Raw genomic sequence first — 21,355 nt, forward strand, 5'->3', positions numbered from 1 at the left:
CCTGCATCTAAGGATTTGGTGACCTGGTCATAGAAGGCCACCAGGTTGGTCTGACAGAACCTGCCACTAATGAATCCGTGTTGGTTGCCCTTAAGCATAATCTCCCCTGCTGGCCCCTCATGGATATGCGCCAGAATCATTTTCTCAAAAAGCTTACCCAGGATCGAGGTAAGACTAACTGGCCTATAGTTTCCCAGGTCCTCCTTCCTCCCCTTTTTAAAGATGGGAACCACATTGGCCCTCTTCCAGTCCTCTGGTACCACACCAGAGCACCATGAGTGCTCGTAAAGCTGTGCCAGGGGTCCTGCAATGACCTCAGCCAATTCCCTCAGTACTCTAGGGTGGAGATAGTCTGGACCAGCTGATTTGAACACATCCAGTCCCTCCAGAAGTTTCCTAACTAGTTCCTCACTAACCCTTGGCCTAGGTGCACCTCCCCTTGGATCTAAAGGGGGCCCAGAGGGGGGGTAACTGTTCCGGTCCCTGCTTAAGAAAATGGAGGCAAAGAAATTGTTAAATATGTTGGCTTTGTCATCTGGTGTGACGACCAAATTTCCTAACGTGTCCTGCAGGGGCTCCACATTACCCGGAACCTTCTTTTTACCCGCTGTGCATTTAAAAAAGGACTTCTTGTCCTTAATCCGGGAAGCCCCCAGTTCCCTCTCCACCTTGGCCCTCCTGACTGCCCCCCTGCATTGTTTGGATCTTACAAAGCATCTCCTGCCTGCAGCCAAGAAGACTAAGTCACTGTCACTATCATCTCAGAGACTTGGCCACTGAGCCTGGGGCATCAAGCAACACCTGAAACACCACGGTAGTATTTAGCTCTTCTGCAGAGCTGCTGCCTAGCCAGTCAGTCCCTAGTCTGTACTGGTGCATGACTGCCTGTAGTTTCTCTCCACTATTGGCTAGGAAACCTGAATGACGAGAAGAAAATAATAAACAAAAGTCATATTTTGTGAGATGTACCCTGTAATTAACAATTAAGCTAAAGCAGTGGTTTCTCAACTAGGGAGCTGCAAGACCCTTTCAAACGTACGACATCATTAATACTATTTCTGGCCCCATGCATTTCTGTTTCCAGCAGGAGGGCGAACTCTTGCCTCCATTAGGTTTCTCAGATATACCTCTGTATACTTACATGAGTCTAGTTCAGTGGTCCTCAGCTTTTTTTGATTCAAGGCACCCTTCCATAATTTTCAATACAGGCTTGTCAGATAAACCTAATGCAGACATGAACACCCACTCTGGCTCTCTCACCTCCTGGAATGTGGCATGCAGGGCAGTTTCACCTGGCCACAGCACTGGTGTTGTGGGATGCAGCTACTTTCATAAAATTTATGGAGAGGTGCCTGGAATGCGCCATACTTTAAATGAGCATAAACTATTCCTCAAATAACTATCAATAATAGGCACTGCCCTGTCATGAGAAAGTCTCATCTTGAATTCTTATTTCAATGAACAAGGATCCAAAGCAAAAAGCAAGTCAATTTTTCCCTATACAGGGAAATCAGCGATATAAACTGATCTAAACTTCCACTGTTTTGGGTATGCATTAACAAGTTGACTGGCAAGACATGTCAAATTGCTCTCCTCCCTCCCACGATCACTTGTCATAAGCTGATCTTTGCAATACAGTCATACGCACCGTTTCCTGCCTTTGGGATTCAACGATTTTTTCAGACAACTCTGCCAAAGTCTTTTTAGTTTCTGCATCAGTCCTTAGAAAGAAACATAGGCAAAAAACTGAAGTTAATACTGTGGGTGTTAGATTAAAATCAAGCATCACTATTTTAATAAGCAATTTGTTTCTGTTTGATATTTTGACTGTTGAGATGGCAGTCAGATGTAGATTCTTTCTGTCTACAAAACCCTAGCTAGAACAACTTGAGGTCAAAAACAAGGCTAAATCCACATAAAAGTATATCTATGCTCTGCAGGCAGATAATAAGAAACTAGGTTGTGAAACTGGCCACTGGTTAAGCTTATGTAAAACTAAACTAACTAAAATGGATAAAAACAAGAAGCAGTGGAATCCAGAACTCAACTCGCTGCTCAGGTTAACAGTAGTTCTGATTCAGGACTGAAATTAAGAACACATAGCAACATTCAGTGTGTAATAAGGAAATCCTATACCTGAAATTTCAAAAAATCATGTGATAGAAATAAGATATAATTAATATTTAGTCTTTATTGATCTCACCACAAGTTATAAAAACTAAATTACCTTTGCAAAAGAGGCATTATGCCCATTTCACAGAATAAGAAATGGAGACGCACTAAACAAAGTGACCTATCAAATGCATTTGTTCTTCTCAGCTACTATAGCAGTGAGCTCTGAAGAAAGCCCCAAGGATGAGCAAACTTAGCCTCAAGAGACTCCTGATCTAGCTGTGTATCAGCAGCTGAGTAGAAGATAATTATCCCTGCCCGTTCTGCTCTCACCATCAGAAAAATGCTATCTTTCAGAAGGATTTTATTTTTAGTCTTAAAAACTCTACGCAGAGATTATGTAGCTTAAACAGCTTATGGAAGAGAATCTCTCCTCCAAATTTAAAATTCATAGGATGCATATTATCCAAACTTTTATACAAACTGTTTACATTTTTTGTTTCATTACTAACCATGGTACCAGCAAAAAAAAAAGTTAAAGAACTGCATATAAATATAGAAGAGAGCATTTTTATTTCTGTCTCATCACTGTTTATACCGATTTCTCCTTGAAAGCTCCCTGCTGATATCATCTCCGAGGCGAACCTGTTCACTGGTGAGGTCTCGAAGGGACTGGTGCAAGCAGTGCAGCTGCAAATATAAGAGCACACCAATTAAGCTGAAAAGTTTAACATGTCATTCTATTGTATCATTTCAAGTGGAAAGATCTTAAACTTTTTACTTATCTAAACAAAACATGTAGAATAAAGACGATTAAGGCCTTAGATATGTTATTTCTGTAGCACTCTAAAGTTTATAGTGCTACAAGAATAGACTGATATGGACGGTGCACACGGGCATAGCCCCCAGGCTGGAGTGAAACAAAGGCCCAATCTACATGTGAGGCTGCAGCTGGAGTACTGCATCCAGTTTTGGGCTCCACAATTCAAAAAGGATGTGGAGAAGCTTGAGAGAGTCCAGAGGAGAGCCACGCGCATGATCAGAGGTCAGGAAAACAGATCTTATGATGACAGGCTGAGAGCCATGGGACTCTTTAGCCTGGAAAAGCACAGGCTCAGGGGTGATCTGATGGCCACCTACAAGTTTATCAGGGGTGACCACCAGGATCTGGGGGAACATCTGTTCACCAGAGCACCCCATGGGATGACGAGGTCGAATGGTCACAAACTCCTGCAAGACCGTTTCAGGCTGGACATAAGGAAGAATTTCTTTACTGTCCGAGCCCCCAAGGTCTGGAACAGTCTGCCAGCGGAGGTGGTTCAAGCGCCTACATTGATCACCTTCAAGAGTAAATTGGATGCTTATCTTGCTGGGATCCTATGACCCCAGCTGACTTCCTGCCCTTTGGGCAGGGGGCTGGACTCGATGATCTCCCAAGGTCCCTTCCAGCCCTAATGTCTATGAAATCTATGAAATGTTACACTTAAGGCATGATTAAGATCCCTGCCAATCCTAATTTTCTATGATTCCAACCAGTTAATCATACCCTAAGTCAGGGGTGTCCAACCTTTTTGAATGTGGGCTGGATCATGAACTTTTTATCACCCAGTGGGCTGGCAGGAGAGGGCGCTTGCGCGATCTGTCCAGTTCGACCGCAGCCTGGGGGCACAGGGGTCAAGGGGTGCCGCCTGATCCTGCCATGCTCCCTGCCACACCTGCGCACCTGAGCTCAGCAGCCAGGGGGACATGTGGGGACTCTACAGGGGGGTGCAGTATGTGCAGAGACACCCCCCTGCTTCCACTCCTCTGGGGCAGCCCAAGGCCGAGCCCAAGTGGCAGGGGTCCCGAGGCCCACAACTCACCACCCCCAGCGCGATGTCTGCAGGCACGCGGGGATGTGGGGAGGCAGGAGCAGCGCCGGCTTCCTGCCCCGACAGCCACAGCAGCAGCAGCAGCAGCAGCATCTCCCGTGGGTCCAGCCACAGCAGCCCTCCATGCCAGCATCCTTGCCCCCTGCACCCACCTGCCGCACTACGACCTGCTCCAGCCCACACGGCCGGCAGGAACCAGTGCAGGGTGGGGCCAGCATGCGAATGAGGATGGGAGGGGCAGGGCTAGGAATGGAAACCCTGCAATGTGGGAGGGGAGGAGTTGGCATGCAAATGAGGAAGGGAGGGGTGGGGCGAGGAAGGGACACGGTGAAAATGAGGGGGGAGGGGAGGCGCTGCACTGTATCGGCAATGTCAAGCTGACGCAGTGCGTGGGAAACTTGTCTCTTCCTCAGCCCTTCAGCAGCCCTTAGGAAGCTGCTGAGGGGCTGGGGGAGGGACAAGGGGTTCCCGTCGCAGCACCACAGGCCACAGAAAATGGCTTGGCAGGCCACATGGTGGCCCGCAAGCCGTATGTCGGACAAGCCTGCCCTAAGTGGTCACTTAGCCACACATTCAGTCAATTAATGACATGATAAAAAGAGGAATAAGCTAAAAAGTTATTCCCCAAAATATGTGCAATAACTTTGTATCTGCTTCCTATCATGCCATTAATTGAATGTGTGGCCAGGGACCTCTATATGGCTGGGAGCCCCTCAGCTGACCACAACTTCCAGCTGGGGGGGGAGGGGTCATGTGCACCCTGTATCCTGGAAGCTCCCAGCTGCAGGGGGCCCCATGCACCCCCATGACTAGGAGCCCCATCTGTTGAGATGGCTCCCAGCCACAGGAACCTGCTTCTTGCTAGTGCAGGGGGAGCCTAGGATCAGGCTCCCCTAGCACCAGCAACAAGGTGTGATTGCATCTGATTCACAATCCCACAACCACACCTCTGCCATGCATGTGTGGATCAATCATTGTATAGTGGAGGCACGATTGTGGCTCCCTCATTATCCCATTGTGCCTTTACCTGCATGTGTAGAGGAGCCCAGTCACCACAAAGGCATGTCCTCCACCCAGGGGTCAATAGGAGGTTGTTTCTTAATTATTCTCACCCGCAAGGGAGCCAGTCAGTAAGCAAGAGACTCACTGACAGGCTCAACTGACCAGCTCTTTCCAACATCACAACACATGAGGCCACCTGCAAGCCACCCATGGAGGAAAGGGCCAATCAGGCTATCTTAGCACCCCATCAAGCTCTGCCACCGCTGCAACACCATCACCATTACTACCGGGAAGGAAGGGAGAACAGAACACTGTGGGATATTGTGAGGATAAGAGAGACTCGTGCACACAAATTTGCCATGGAAAATTTTCCTGCAACAAAGAAGTTGCTGCCTGAAACATCACCTTTTCAGTGAAGGATCCACCATTTTTGTGAAGGATCAGCCCTTTTTTAGCACGGCAAATGGCATGAAGGTATGAATGCTTGTTTGCTGTCATGTCAAAACAGTGCATATAACATGACAAATGTAACAGGTCTAGAGCCTAAATTCTCAAACACTTCCTAGCTTGAGGGTCCTAAATGGCCACAACTGCATATGAAACAATGTCTTCTAATTGCTGAGGACTGAATTAGGCACATGCTGGTATAATGCTCTAATAATTAGCTCCAAGTATCCACATCACCTACTCTGCATAACCCAATGTAATGAAAATAGCAGCAACAAGTTCCTAAACCTTGGCTTGCTGTAGTGCTTCAGAGCCTGCGGATTTTAGTCACTTCTTTCCAGGACAATCTGTTACTGTTCTACCCAGTGCAAATCAAATCAGTCAATCTGCACAGGCAAAGACAGGAGCAAAATCACATTTTCAGAAATATTTATATTACCATTCTACAATAACTATTCTTCCATCTGAGTAAGTGAAGCAGTATAGAGCCATATGGTGGAACAGGAAGTTCCTAAAGGACAGAAAAAATACCACACAAGTGTTCTACTACAGACTTTACAAGCATATAGTCTTGGAAGACTCGGCAAGGTTAAGGCTGAATGGGAAATGTTTCATCTATACTGTGAGATTTGATATTTCAGAAATATTCTTGAAAAGGAAAAAGGAATAATTTTTCAGTTTGTCATGAAACCCAAAATGAAAGAGACAGACGCGAGAGTGGTTTCAGTCACTGACATCCAATGTGGGAGAACCAAGTTCTATCCAATTTGTATCAGCAGGGATCCTGGCTTTCTCTGTTTAAAAATCCAAAATTCTCTGATAAAAATCCCAGATTCTCTAATTAAACTTCCCAAAATCCACATTTTATGCAATTAAAATTAACTGTTACTATATATAAGTATCAGTTGAAAACAATGTTTTATTGATAAACTTACAATTTAAAAGCAATTTTGAAACCTACCAGTTCTTCAATCATTATAATAAAATAAATTTCAAATACCTCGATATTTTGGCACTTGATTTTGGTTTTCTTATGACAGAAAAATCAGAGCTCTCCCTGCCCCTTCACTCACCAGGACAGGTCCAGCTACAGCTGTCCCCCCACCCCACACTGCTTTCTGCTGCTTAGCAGTCTTGATATGCCAGTACCCTGCCCCTGCCCATTGCCCCTCACTCCTGACCCACGAGCCCCTGGCCCTATCAGTGCTCCTCACTCCCGACCCACAACCCCCTACCCTCCCAGCCTTGCTAGTGCCCCTCACTCCCAATCCGTAGCCTCCCATCCCTGCTGTTGCCCCTCACTCCAAACCCACAGCTTCCTACTCCCCCCAGTCCTGCTGGTGCCCCTTACTCCAGACCACAGCACCCCCTTCTGCCCCGCCTGCCCTTGCTGGGGCCCCTCACTCCCAAACCTCAGCCCTCTGAACCCCCAGCCCTGCTGCATCTTCTGATGAATAATTGTTTCATTGGAAGATTCCTATCAGCTTTGGGCAAGATAAACAAGGAATAGGAATAAATGGGATTCTCATTTTGGGGAGCAGGGGAAAAAACAAGTTTCTAGCTGTGGAAAGTGACCTTCTACCCCAAATTTATTTTACAGCCATAGTCACTGACCACAAATGGAGAATTATTCAGGTTCCGGGCTCCACGCAGACAGGCTGCGGGGGCTGCCTGTCCCTTTTTCAGGCTCTGGGGCCCGGGAGCATGGCCACCTCCCCTTGCGGGGTCTGCTCCCTACTGGGGTCTCTGGCGCGCCAGGTGGAGGAGCTCCAGGCCACAGTCCAGAACCTGCGTGCCATCAGGGACTGCGAGCAGGAGATAGACTCCTACTGCCAGGCCCTTCTCCCCGGGGAGCCGCAGGGTAGAGCACCGTCTCCCTCCAGGACTAAGGAGGACTCTGGGACCTCCCGCTCTGCCCAGTCAGGGGCATGGACCAAGGTGGTCAAGGGCCCCAAGGCCCGCCGCACCAAGGCCGCTGCCCCGCCGGAGCTTAGCAACAGGTTCGCACCTCTTGCAGCCCCAGCAGAGCCCACGCAGTTGCCAGCTCCCACAGGCAACCCAGGCTCAACCACAGCTACTGGCCCCGCTCTCCCCAAGTCTAAACGAAAGGTGTTTGTTGTGGGAGACTCCATCCTGCAGGGCACTGAGAGGACAATCTGCCACCCCAACCCCTTAGCCCGGGAAGTCTGCTGTTTCCCGGGGGCCCGCATCCCAGACATCGCGGAGAGGATCCAAGAGCTCCTCCGGCCCACAGACCACTACCCCATGCTCCTTATTCACGTGGGCACCAATGACACGGCTCGGAGCACCGCCAGCCAGGTCATGAGGTGCTACAGGGATTTGGGAGTGGGGCTTAGGGGTCTGGGAGCTCAGGTAGTGTTTTCGTCGATCCTCCCAGTCTCGGGCTATGGGCTGAGGAGGAAGAGGAGGATCCACGCAGTGAACCAAAGACTGCGGAGATGGTGTCATCAGGAAGGCTTTGGCTTCCATGACCACAGCCCGCTCTTTGGCGAGGGAGGCAGCGAGATGCTGGGAAGAGATGGCCTCCACCTCTCCCCGCTGGGGATGAGGCTCTTCTCAGCCAGGCTGGCTGACCTGCTCTACCGGACTTTAAACTAAGCCCGCTGGGGGATGGGGGGACTACTGCCACTGCTGGCCCGCTGAGTGACCCTTGCAAAGCCAGCAGACCAAGGCACTTAAGGGAGCCCACCCCTGCCCCAGCCCTGGCACAATCTGTGGGCAAGGCAAGAGCCCCCAAGGGCAAACTTGCCTGCCTGTACACTAATGCCAAGCAGCCTGGGCAACAAGCAGGAGGAGCATGTCCTCCTGCTCAAAGAATTATGACGTCATTGGGATAATGGAGACCTGGTGGGACTCCACCCATGACTGGACCACGGGTATAGAGGGTTATACCCTGTACAGGAGGGATCGTGTTGACAGAAGGGGCAGGGTGTAGCTCTCTATGTGAAGGAAAGCTACATGTCCCTGCAAGCTGATGTTGGCGACCGGCATGGACAGCTAGAGACCCTCTGGGTAAAAATTCATGGGGAATACAGCACAGGGGACACAACGGTGGGAGTCTACTACAGACCTGCCACTCAAAGTCCTGAGCTTGACCAGGAGTTCGCCCGGGAACTGACTGAGGCCGCTTGCTCCAGGACCTTGGTTGTCATGGGTGACTTCAATTACCCGGACATCCCGTGGGAAGATCACTCAGCAAAATCGGAGCGGTCGCAAAGCTTTCTCTCATGCGTGGATGACCTCTACCTGACTCAAGAAGTCTATGGGCCAATGAGAGGCAAAGCGCTGCTCGACCTGGTACTGGCTACGGGGGACGACCTAATCAGCGACCTAGTGATCGATGGGAACCTGGGTGACAGCGACCACGAGCTGATCACCTTCACCATCCGCCGTAAAGCTGGCAAGTTGGTCAGCAACACAGAAGTCCTTGACTTCAGAAAAGCTGACTTTGACAAGCTCAAGAGGCTAGTCGGTCAGGCCCTCAGGGACCATGACCCCAGGGAGATGGGAGTTCAAGAAGAGTGGTTGCTTCTCAAGGAAGCGATCCTCAGTGCGCAAGCTAAATCTGTTCCAACATGAAGGAAAGGCAGCAAGAAGGCACAGCAGCCCTCCTGGCTCTCCAGGGTCCTAGTGGACCTCCTGCGGCTAAAAAGGAAAGCATACAAAGGATGGAAGACGGGATTCACCTCCAAGGAGAATTATTCTTCACTGGTCCGGTCCTGCAGGGAGCAAACCAGGAAAGCCAAGGCTGCAACTGAACTCCAACTAGCTTCAAGCATCAAGGACAACAAAAAGTCCTTTTTCAGATATGTGGGGAGCCGGAGGAAAAGCAAGGGCAATGTTGGACCCCTGCTAAACCAGATGGGGCAACTGACAACTGACGCCCAGGAAAAAGCCAACCTATTAAATAGGTACTTTGCGTCAGTCTTTCATCAGTCCCATGGGACGCCCATGCCTGCTATGGGACAGGGAGATCCGGGTGATGGGGATCCCCTACCCTCCATAAATGCTGACCTCGTGAAGGAACACCTTGAGAAGCTGGATACCTCCAAGTCAGCCGGCCCTGACAATCTGCACCCCAGGGTACTCAAGGAGCTGGCGAGCGTCATAGACCAGCCCCTGGCACGGATCTTTGAAAACTCCTGGCGCTCTGGTGTAGTGCCCGAAGACTGGAAGAAGGCCAATGTGGTGCCGATCTTCAAGAAAGGGAGGAGAGTGGATCCGGCTAACTACAGGCCCATTAGCCTGACTTCTATCCTGGGGAAGATCTTAGAAAAGTTTATTAAGGAGGCCATCCTTGAGGGACTGGCCCAGGCTAACAACATCCTAAGGGATAGCCAGCACGGGTTTCTTGCGGGTAGGTCTTGTTTGACCAATCTCATTTCCTTCTATGACCAGGTGACCTATCACCTGGACGAGGGAGAAGAGATTGATGTCATATATCTTGACTTCAAAAAAGCTTTTGATCTGGTATCCCATGATCACCTCTTGGCCAAACTGCCCAGTTGTGGCCTTGGCTCCACCACGATCTGCTGGCTGGGAAACTGGCTCCGTGGTCATACCCAGAGGGTTGTAACTGATGGCAGTCACTCATCGTGGTGCCCTGTGACCAGTGGGGTCCCTCAAGGCTCTGTCCTGGGACCCATACTGTTCAACATCTTCATTAATGATGTGGACATTGGAGTCAGGAGTGGACTGGCCAAGTTCGCCGATGACACCAAACTTTGGGGCAAAGCATCCACGCCAGAAGACAGGCGGGTGATCCAGGCTGACCTGGACAAGCTCAGCAAATGGGCAGACGAGAACCTCATGGTGTTTAACACCGAAAAATGCAAGGTTCTCCACCTTGGGAAGAAAAACCTGCAGCTTCCTTATAGGCTCAGCAGTGCTACGTTGGTTAGCACTACAGAAGAAAAAGACTTGGGGGTCATCATTGACCACAAGATGAACATGAGCCTCCAATGCGATGCTGCGGCTAGTAAAGCGACCAAAATGCTGGCGTGCATCCATAGATGCTTCTCGAGCAAATCCCAGGACGTCATTCTCCCCTTGTCCTCGGCCTTGGTGAGGCCGCAGCTGGAGTACTGCGTCCAGTTTTGGGCTCCACAATTCAAAAAGGATGTGGAGAAGCTTGAGAGAGTCCAGAGGAGAGCCACGCACATGAGCAGAGGTCAGGAAAACAAATCTTATGATGACAGGCTGAGAGCCATGGGACTCTTTAGCCTGGAAAAGCACAGGCTCAGGGGTGATCTGATGGCCACCTATAAGTTTATCAAGGGTGACCACCAGGATCTGGGGGAACGTTTGTTCACTAGAGCACCCCAAGGGATGACGAGGTCGGACGGTCACAAACTCCTGCAAGACCATTTCAGGCTGGACATAAGGAAGAATTTCTTTCCTGTCTGAGCCCCCACGGTCTGGAACAGTCTGCCAGCGGAGGTGGTTCAAGCACCTATATTGAACACCTTCAAGAGTAAATTGGATGCTTATCTTGCTGGGATCCTATGACCCTAGCTGACTTCCTGCCCTTTGGGCAGGGGGCTGGACTGGATGATCTCCCGAGGTCCCTTCCAGCCCTAATGTCTATGAAATCTATGAAAATAAAAATGAAAAGTTTCAAGTCCCAATTACCATAATTTAAGATTGACAAAAGAAAAGAAGAATAGAACAAACAGTCTGCAGTATGTATCAGGGTTCTTGTTGTTTAGGGACTGCTAATAAATACTGGCTCAGATGCACTTTAACCAACTACTCTTGCCTATGCTAGTTTGTAAATTCCCAAAGTCTGAAGAGAGCTTTTGAGCAAAATTGAGAGATGATGGACATGAATTTTGTTGTAGGACAAAAATCAAGAGAAAAGCTGAACAGAGCCACAATTTTCTACATGGTTTTTATTGACCATGATCATAAGACTACATCGTACACAGTTAATGAAGATACCAAAGCTTGTAAGAAAGGCTGGAGTGTCCTTAAAAATTTTCTCATAGTCCTACATTACTCCAAGAAGGAACATCTAGCAGAATAAGGAGGAACTGACTTGAGCCTTTCCTCACTTCTAGTAGAATAAAAACAAGGTTTTCTTAGACCTCTTTTGTTCATTCTATTCTTCGCAGCGCTTAGAGAAGGCAGTTGGGCACATTCTAGTCAGCATGATGTTAAGATTCTGAACTTCTGTTCAAGCATGCAAGGTTGCAAATAAGACCAAGAGTCACTATTCAACTGCTCCATACATTGCTCTACATAGATGACTACATTAATAGAGCATTCCAAACAGGACTTGCAGATCTTGGTTGGCCACACTGCAGCAACCACAGACAGTTTTGGGATAACAGTTTGACAAAGACTGTTACTAGGCATCACCTAGGACCAGGCAAAAGTTAGGCACCACCTGTACTGTACTACAGTGGAGTGTAATCTCCTGTGACTCACGAGTTCCATTATCTAAAAAGTGCTCTAATAGACTGTATTAGCATCAATAAGCTATTTGTTTCCCACATCCCAAATTCAAATATGGTCTTTGGTAAATTGATCAAGTGCTTCTAGAGGGGAAAAAAGGAATCAATGTCTCTACAAAGGGAAAGGCTTTGGTTCTTTGGATTTTGTATAATGGATATAAAGCCTGAACACTACACAGACTACACTTCCAGCAACCAGAAAAAGCATGCCCAGATTTTTTGCATGCATTGCAAGGTGCTGAGGTGATGAAACATGGCAATTTATCATCAAAGCTTCAGTGTTTAAAGAAGACAAAGCTCAATTAGACAGATCACACCACGTGTGAGCAATAAGCACATGCCTAAATAGCTGCTATACGCAGAACTGGAATGCAGTAAAGGAAAGCATGACTGGCACAAAAAATTCTGCAGACCTGCTGAAGTTCTATCTTCTTCAGAGCAGGATGGCAAATGACTCCTGAAAATCAATGGCTACAGATGGAAAGCAATCAAAGGATCAAAGTGCATGAAAAAGCACAGTAGACTTAAACAGCAACAGTGTGTTTTTTTCAGAACAGTACAGATTTTCATAAACCAACCTGGATGTAATACATGCCTCAGCCACCATATTAACTACCATATGCACTATCTATGTCAGGATCTATGTCAGGGGTGGGCAAAATATGACCTGTGAGGCCATTCTATCCTGTCCACAGGGCCTCTAAAATAATTTAGAAAAGTAAAATGTATCTGTCCTTCATTCTTGTCAAAGATGACAGGCACCAAAGGCAGTAGGACCCAGGGGAAGCCCTGGAGGGCTCCCACAATAGCAGGGCCTGCCTTGCCCCACCCTCCCAGCCAGCAGCCCCAGCAGGGGCTTCTGGCCTGGGACCATGTGGCTGGCCTAGCATGGGAAGCTCAGGTAAAGGGTGGAGGGGAGGGCAGGGGATGAGCTGGTGTGGAGCGCGTGGAAAAGTGGCCCCTCCCCTACCCTGTGGCTGGCACTGCCTGCTGCAGCTGCTTGCAACCTGTGCAGGGCTTTCCTGAGCAGGCACAGGCAGCCCCAGGTGGGCTGCAAATGGCTGTAGTGCAGGGCACCGGCCACAGGGTGGGCAAGGGCCCCCCCCGTGCTCAGCACCAGCTTGTAACAAAACCCCATTGCCAGCCTGGCCCCCGTGCCCCACCCTTGCTTGCCGTGCTGGGCAGCGTTTGCTGCTGCTGCCCGCCCGGAGCTCACGCCATGGTAGGCTGCCACTGCCACCTCTGGGCTGCCCAGGGCACAAGCTCCAGGTGGACAGTAGCAGCAAACACTGCCCAGAGCAGCAAGTGGGGAAGCTGCAGCTGCTGCTACCACTGCAGCACAGCCCCAACAGGCAAGTCGGGAACTAGCACGGGGCCCAGGCTGTCAGCGGGGTGGTGGGGGGGGAACGGCCTTTCCCCTGCCCCATGGCCAGTGCCCTATGCAGCCCACCTGGTGCTGCCTTTGCCTTCTCAGAACAGGCCCACACAGGCTGCGAGCAGAAAGGAGTGTGGGCCACGGCGCAGGCAAGGGGCCGCCTTTCCCCTGCACTCAGCACCAGCTCCTTCCTTGCCGGTGAGCAGGGGGTCGGGGTTGCATGCTGCCCCCTGCCTGTACCACAGGGCTGGGGGAACACTGGGAGTGAGCGAGTACAGCAGCAGAGCCCGCACCTGTGTCCTAGGGCCAGCACCAGTGGAGCCCAGAGCAGGCCAGCAGAGGTACAGGGTCCCAGCTGGCAGGGGCTCTATGAAGCTGAGCCAGCTCCCCCCTCTCCCTGCTGGTGCAGCCCAGCCTGACTCCACAGACCCTTGCCAGCCTGAGCGCTGCTTTGGGCCCCACCAGTACTGGCCCTGGGACACTAGCCCCAAGATGGTGGCCAGGGAGGCAGGGCACCTGTGAAGAGGTAGGGCTACCCATTGAGCCCTCGACAGCTTGCCACAACTTGTTAAGTGGCCCTACACGCGAAATAACTGCCTGCCCCTTATCTATGTGTATGAAGCCATGTGAAAACAGAAGCTGGATACAAAAAGCAGCCCCATGCTTAAAAGAAAAAGTGATGCATGACAGAGCAGATTCTTTCCTATGCTATTTCAGATACAATTATTAAAAGCAGCAAGGGGAACATCTATATGTCGCCATATAGTGCTGTTATTACTGTGCCATCATTTAGTACTTCATTTTGGAAGTACTAAATGATGGCACAATAACACCCCATACTGTGGTGGGCTGGCCATGCATGGTTATTTTTAGCTGTTACAGCACACTATAATGAGGGAGCACATTGCTACAATGTAGCTACAGCATCACAGTTTTTGCCCAGCAATGTAGCCTTACATGTTGATGTGCCCTCTGTGCTACAACATGCCAGGGCTGGTAGGCTTAGAACGGGATACAGCATAGCTATAATAGCCTGCTGCTGAATGGGTCAAAAAGTTTTTTTCTGCAGAGCTTACTGCTCTACACAGCACACATGAAGAAAACACAGTGCGACTCAGCACAGCACTACCTTGAATAGACATACTCAAGTAAGCTCTTTGATATCAAAGGAAATTGGCTGGCAGGAGAGCTTTGACCATGAGGCTTTCCTCAAAGTCCTGCAAACATGCCGAATTATTAGTCTTCTGACCATACTATAGGCCCCAGTTTTAAGTAGATATCTGGAAAAAGCTACAGCAATGAATAGCAGTGAGTTCAAATATATGATGCTTGCACAGATGGAATTAAGATTTGTCTGCTAGGAAACAAGATTTGTTTTTTAAAATTCCATATTAATGTTGTTTAAACAGCCGCAAAGTGCAAAGAGCATAGGGTAAGTGCTTTTAATCAAATCTTCCAAATGCTGTATTCTTTAAATATTTTTCCCCATGATCACCAGAGCCAATTAGTGCATGCAATAAGTGTAATGAGTCCAGTGTAATGAGATTTTTCAAATAGTTAGACTTTTATATATGGCATTGCAGTCTCTCTCACTCTTTACATAAAGAAAATGACAAAGCTACAGGGTTCCAACACAACTGACATCTTGAGGTTGGAGCAAAGTGAACAAACCATATCAGTGGGGGCTACAAACTATTTTCTTCAAAAACACTGGCAATTTACTGAACTCACAAGTAACGGCAGACACACTGAAAGGGACTGCATATCAGCAGCCAAAATACAAGCTCTAAATTTCAGAACTTAGAAAAAATGCCCTACTAGTATTCAGTACCTGGTCCAAATTATCTGTCTCGTCAACAAACCGGACAGTAGCAGATCTAGACGTCCGACGTCTAGTACCGCGTGAGTCTCCATAATCCCTGAGAGGAGAGGTAGGCTGGAAATGGCGACTCCCTTTACATGTTAGCAGATAAAAAACAAACAGAAAGACATAACTGCATGAGTTTGGTTTGGGGTATTACTTTTTGGAGAGGGTAAGGGAGAAAGAGCAGGAGAGGGATGGAGGGGAGTCAAAAAAAACCTCTCTGTCACGTACGCACACACACACACACACACACACACACTCAAAACACACCAGAAAAATAATGTGATAAAACTAGAGGAATACAACAATACAATTGTTTTTATGTCTGTGCCCTTCATTACTCACGTTTACCCTCCTCCTCTCCCTATTACAATGGTTCTCAACCTTTTTGGAATCAGGGCACCCCTCCCTAACTTTTGAATTTGATGGCACTCTGGTAGAGAACCACTATTGCGCACCCTCAGCTTACCTAAATTGCTCTCAAACAAGGTGTTGCCACAGACAGGGGGAAAGGCTCCTGCTATAGCCCTTCCTGGTCTGACTCTACACAAAGCAGTTGGGGGAGTTTCATTTCATTGCAGTAGCGGGGGCAGCACCCAAGATGCCTGCACCACTACACCCCTAAAAGGCCCTTGTGTCACCCTAGTATGCCAGGGCAACCTGGTTGAGAGCCACTGCTTTTTGCTTTATGGAAGCTTTTTATTTTATTTATTTATTTATTTTAAATAAGTTTGCCTATAATGTTTCCCAAAACATTGTTCAAAACCCAGGAAGAGCACAAGTCAGTTCTATGCCAATACCAGCTTTGTCTTTATAAAAAGTTATTATAATTTTAAAGACTACTTAAAGATCACTGTTTCAAAGCTCTTGGACAAGAAAGGTAAGGCCTATGCAATAAGGGAAAGGATGACTATAAACATCCCAATGGGATAAGTAGCACTTGCTTCCAGGAAGAAAGACCACAAACACTGAAAGTAAAATCAGTAAGTTACCGTTTGTGGGCACTTACACATATGCAGGGAGCTTGCTCTTTCATGCTAGAAATCCAGTTAACAGTCTGCTGGAGCACATAAATTGATGCACTCTGGCAGCTTTACGCACCATGTGCATCATCGGTGCAGCACACCTCCACTCGGAGAAAATGGCAGAGGTGTGCTCTGAACTAAAATATGTTCAGTGTACTTTGAACATGTTTTAGCAGTGCCATTTTCACAGCATGGAGGTACACTGTGCCACTGGTACATGTGACACATGGGCACTTTTAATTAAAGCGCCTGGCACCACATCAGAAACAACCTCTACAGAGTTGCTTGTAAGGCCCCTCCCAGGTTTCTCCTTACTGGTAAGCATTGTGAACACTAAACCAGAAGGTCCATTTTGTCACTGCCTCCAAATAAAACAGGTTTTCCCAAAAAAAATCTGATGCTTGATTCAGCACTCTTATCAAGCCATTAGGAGTTTCTCTTGGCATCTATCTTCTGAAAGACACTAGATTTCACCAGCTGAGCAACTGTTTGTTCAATGCAGGCCAGCCAGATTTCAAAATTGAATCTTGTTGAAACAATAGTGGTTATATCTTTTGATGCCCATCCCTTTGTTTAGGCACGCATATAAATATGACATCTTTGCTCTTTTGCCTTAAAGCAACAATAAAAAAATGAATTCTGGGATATAATCAATGTACAGCAACATTTACCAGCAATTGCTTCACCATCCAGGTCACTTGTACACAAGCTTGAAAGAGAGGTACTTCTCATTCCAGAATTCCTGGACAGTCGTTGACTCCTTAACTGACTTATAGATTCTTCCAGTGTCTCCTTTAACTGCAAATAAAATAAAACCAGTAAAAGATGTGTATAGAAGCATAAAAGGGCATGGATATAAAATGTAATACATTCTTTGAAAAAACAAAGGCAAAAGAACGGAAAATTTAAAGCAAGTATTGCTGAGGTCTAGAATACTATTTTTGGTGGTTTGTCGTGTACAGTAAGTTCTCTGTGGCATGATAAAACATTGTACTAAGGGTGACAGCTTCACTGGATGTAAATTTCTTAAAGTAAATAAATAAATAAAACACAAACAGTAAAAACAGACATCAAATGAAGTGGATCAGCTGTGCTGGGATATGCCTGGCACAGCTGATCCACTTCACTGGGAGAAACGCAGGTCACCCACTGGCCCATCTCTTAATGCTGTGGGACAATGGATGACATTCTCCAGCAGCCCAAGGGTGCTGGTCCTGCACAGCCTGGGAATTCCAGTGCAGAATCAGGCCCCTCAAGCCCTGGGACTGCCCACCCAGCTTTCCTGTCTTATAGACATGCTCCAGGGAATCTTGCAGCATGCCTTTAAGCAGAGAAAACCAAGGTTTCGGCATACATTTTATATATTTGCCTGGTCCCTAGAAATATGACCTTGCATTCAACTGTATTAAAATTCATGTTGTTCACGTGATCTTAGCATCACCCAAACCAGATCATTCTTTAGAATAATAATCTTCATCTTTTCTAGAAAAACTTGCAAATGCAAATTAATAAAACAGTAGTGTTTTCTTCCAGATTCTTGAAAAAAAGATCTTGAATACCATCAGTAAAAGAACAAATCCCTGTAAGGCCAAACCTGAAAACACTCCCATTAGATGATTATTCTTATTTATACTTACTGAAAGCATTATTATTTAAAAACATTATTGGGCCAATTCATACATACCACACTAATTAGTTTTCATCATCATACTGTTGTGTGTTACTAAAGCAAGTACCTTACAGAAGCTTCAGTATATTTTAGCTACGTTTGCCCAAGTTAATGATGTCAAAGAACCAATATCAAGTTCATCTAAAAAATAAGACAAAACTGACTTAACCCTATTGTACAGTTTTCTTTCTGCAACATGTTTTGTGCTGCAGTGTTTGACTTTGCCACAAAGGAAGGGAAACAGTAGAAAGGTATCATAAATGTAGCTGGACTACCCTGCTTCTTCACACATGTAAAAAGCAGACCATCTAACAGCCCAGAAACCCACAGTAATATGACAGTTACTGTACATGCTCTGTAGCCATGTCTGTAGCTACATAAGGTTTCCTTGGGGCAATCTACCTGGCAGATCATCCTCTAAGTAATTAACCTATAAGAGCCCAGGGAGAAAAATAGGAATGAAAAACAACCCTGTGGACTCATCTGCCTATTGAGACAGGAATGAGACATGTTTGTCATGGAGGCTGGTACTTAGCACCTGTTATGATTTTGGATACAGGAAAATGCTACACCAATTTTACATAATAGAAAAGCCCTCTATTAAGATAATGTTCAAACTACTGTGTTCTGTTGTATGTATCTAGCAAGAAGTCTGGGAAGGGAGCAATTGTTATTTCTACAGGCTATGCAACCTGCCAAACTTATATTTATCTATCAGCAAAATTATATAAACTGGGATTCCGTCTCTAAATTCAAGAGAACTAGGGTAGAAATGAGTGAAATTAAGGTATATAATGTTTCTACAGGGTTTAGCTGAGCTTAAGGAGAAAAGCTAGTATCCTATAGCATAGAATGCAAGAAAATCAGAGATGCAAAAAAATGTGGAGCTTAATATGCTATCCCAATGCTGTCCAACTGGTAATCCTTGAGAGGGTAAGTTGTAGACCCCACACTCATCTAGCAGCTGCTTCCCCACACTGCAGCCAGTCTCCGGCTCCCCCTTCTTTCCTCCAGCTGCCACTTCTGCCCTCACCCCAAGGACTAGGATGTTGCGGCATGGTGGATGGAGCTGAGGGCGAGTCTAGGCCACACAGAGAGGGTTGGAGAATGAGGGTGAGGTCATGCCCACATAGGGTACCAGTGTGTGGGGAGGCACCCAATGCAGTGGTGGCAGAGTGCCCACAAGGGCACACAATCCAGCAGGAGGGGTTAATTGTGAGGTGCAGCATTGGAGGAGCACCCAGCACAGTGCGGGGAAGAAAGGAGTTGCCCACATAGGCAGAAAAGTGTGGAGGAGTGTCTATGGAGCCTGGTGGCCTATGGATTACCTGGTGTAGCCCATGTGGTATGATGCCCCTGCTGGTGTGGTCCCTGGGGACTTACAAGTTGGAGAGCCTTGAGTTGTACTAATACATGTACAATGTGAAAAGTTTTGGGAGAAGACTGTTATTCATCCCGACTCAGGGCGTATTTGGCAAGCTCTAAAAGGTCTTCACTGGGCCCACCATCGTCATTCTACTGGGGAACTGTTCAGAAGATGTCACTGGTGACAGCTGCTGCACACAAAAGTCATGTGTCTAGAGATAATGCTATGGTGGGTCTTAAGAAAGTAACAAAAATATATATGAGAAAGAATAAGCAGATCACATGTTTTCACTGAGATTGAGAGTTCCTTTCAACAAAAGCCCAAATCAATACCCTGTGGAGTTTCCTGTACTTTACAATTCGATGTAGAAAAAACCTCTGGTCTCCCCATCTCCTTTACTAGAGACTAAAAGTAATTTTACAGGCTTTTTTAAATGCTGTGAAGTCACGTGAATTCTATTTTTAAGTAAAAACATGTACAAAATTAAAACAAGAGAGTGAAATATTATGATTTGCAGTTCTTTCCTGTCCTGCCATCTGCAGATGTAATGAAAAGGCAGCAAATGGTAAGTATTGCTATGTTGTTTAACAGATGATCAGTAGCTCGTGCTGTTGTGACTAAAAACCATACATAAGTAGCCTGCAGGCATAAATTTGCTATTTTACTCCCTACATTGGAAAATGTTTCAGGATTTTCGCTCCATGAGTAATCAGACTTTTCTATACAAAAGAAACATAAAAACAAGGTATTTGAGCTTAAACACAGCCCTCAACTCCTAATTACCAGAGATCCAGGTTTTCAGTTTAACTCAGAAAAATGCAGATTTTCTGTTTTAAAGGAGACAAACACAGGAAACGGTGAGTTTCTCCATGCAAGCTGGCCGAATTTCAGCCTGCAAGAGGCTGGAGGAATGGGACACGGGGTGTAATGTGCATATTTGCGCACATGCGCATGGCAGCCAGGCAGCATTGTAGACAGAAGCTCCCTCCAAGCAAGTCTATGGGGGTGCAGGGGGGGAGGGGAGGGGAAGGGGGAAACAGGCAAAATGTAAGGGGTGGGCCAGGCCCCCCAGATTTCTGCACCCACAGCAGGGTGCAGGGCTGCAGCCTGGCTGGACCAGCTCTGGGCAAGAGCCGCCTCTGGGGAACAGCAGGCAGGACCTGGCATGGGAGGGGGCTTCGCATTGCCATGGCCACCAAGGTGAAGTGTGGTGGCAGCAGTGGCACAGAGTTGTGTCTACCACTGCTGTAGGGCAGGCAGGGGGTGCCTCACCTTGGCAGCATGCCACTCCTTCCCACACCCTATCCCACCAGCTAGGCCACAGAGATGCCTCCTCCCAGTACTGGTGCAGCCAGGCTGCAGCCCTGTGCCTCACTCAGAAATCTGAGATGGCATGCATCACCTACGCCTCCCTCATCTCCCCGATGCATTGCCTATACCCACCCCCTGCCTTTTCCATGCACCCATCCCTTTCTTTGCACACTGAGGGGTGGCGGGCAAGGAGCAGCAGGTTGGGAGTGAGGGGCACCAGCAGGTCGGGGTGTATGGGGACTGCAGGTTGGGAGTGAGGGACACTGGTGAGGATAGGAGGCTGTTGGTCAGAAGTGAAAAACACTGGTGGGGGACAATGAGTTGGGAGTGATGGGCACCAGTGGGGATAGGGAACTGTGAGTCGGGAGTGAGGGTCACCGCCAAGGCCAGGGGGCTGTGGGTTGGGATTGAGGGGCACCAGATGGGCTAGGGAGAGGAGGGGGAGGAGGAGGGACACCAACAGGGACAAGACTGTGGGTCGGGAGTGAGAGACACCAGTATGAGCAGGGCACCAGCATATTAGGGCTGCTCAGCACCACAAAGCAGTGGAGGGGGTAGCTGCAGCTAGACCTGCATCCTGATGAGCAGAGGGCAAGGGGAACTCTGATTTTCTAAGATAAAAAAACAAAATTAAATGCCAAAAGATACAGGTATTTAGAATTTATTATGGATTGAGATACTGGTAGGCTTCCAAACTGCTTTAAAATTGTAAATATATCACTAAAGCATTGTGTTCAACTGATACATACACATATTGCGTGTGTGTGTGTATTTTAAATATTATATAGAGTGGCATTTTGTTTTACTCTCAGAAAAACCCAGATTTGTGGGGTTTTA

General features: G+C 47.6%; 1 protein-coding gene across 2 annotated transcripts in view; it reads right to left on the minus strand.

Moving 5' to 3' along the window:
* The window catches only part of CEP128 (centrosomal protein 128), a 382,053-nt gene that overhangs the window by 335,850 nt on the left and 24,848 nt on the right, over positions 1-21,355 (minus strand). For both annotated transcript variants that reach the window (XM_090033819.1, XM_090033818.1), the window contains exons 4-7: positions 16,844-16,970; positions 15,115-15,236; positions 2,711-2,802; positions 1,649-1,721 (exon numbers count right to left, since the gene is read on the minus strand). In XM_090033819.1, coding sequence (XP_089889945.1) covers positions 1,649-1,721; positions 2,711-2,802; positions 15,115-15,236; positions 16,844-16,970 — 414 coding nt within the window. The remainder of the gene's footprint in view (positions 1-1,648; positions 1,722-2,710; positions 2,803-15,114; positions 15,237-16,843; positions 16,971-21,355) is intronic.

Source organism: Crocodylus siamensis, chromosome 2 (assembly GCF_052110815.1).
Source record: "Crocodylus siamensis isolate JL-2025a chromosome 2, ASM5211081v1, whole genome shotgun sequence".
Lineage (NCBI taxonomy): Eukaryota > Metazoa > Chordata > Crocodylia > Crocodylidae > Crocodylus > Crocodylus siamensis.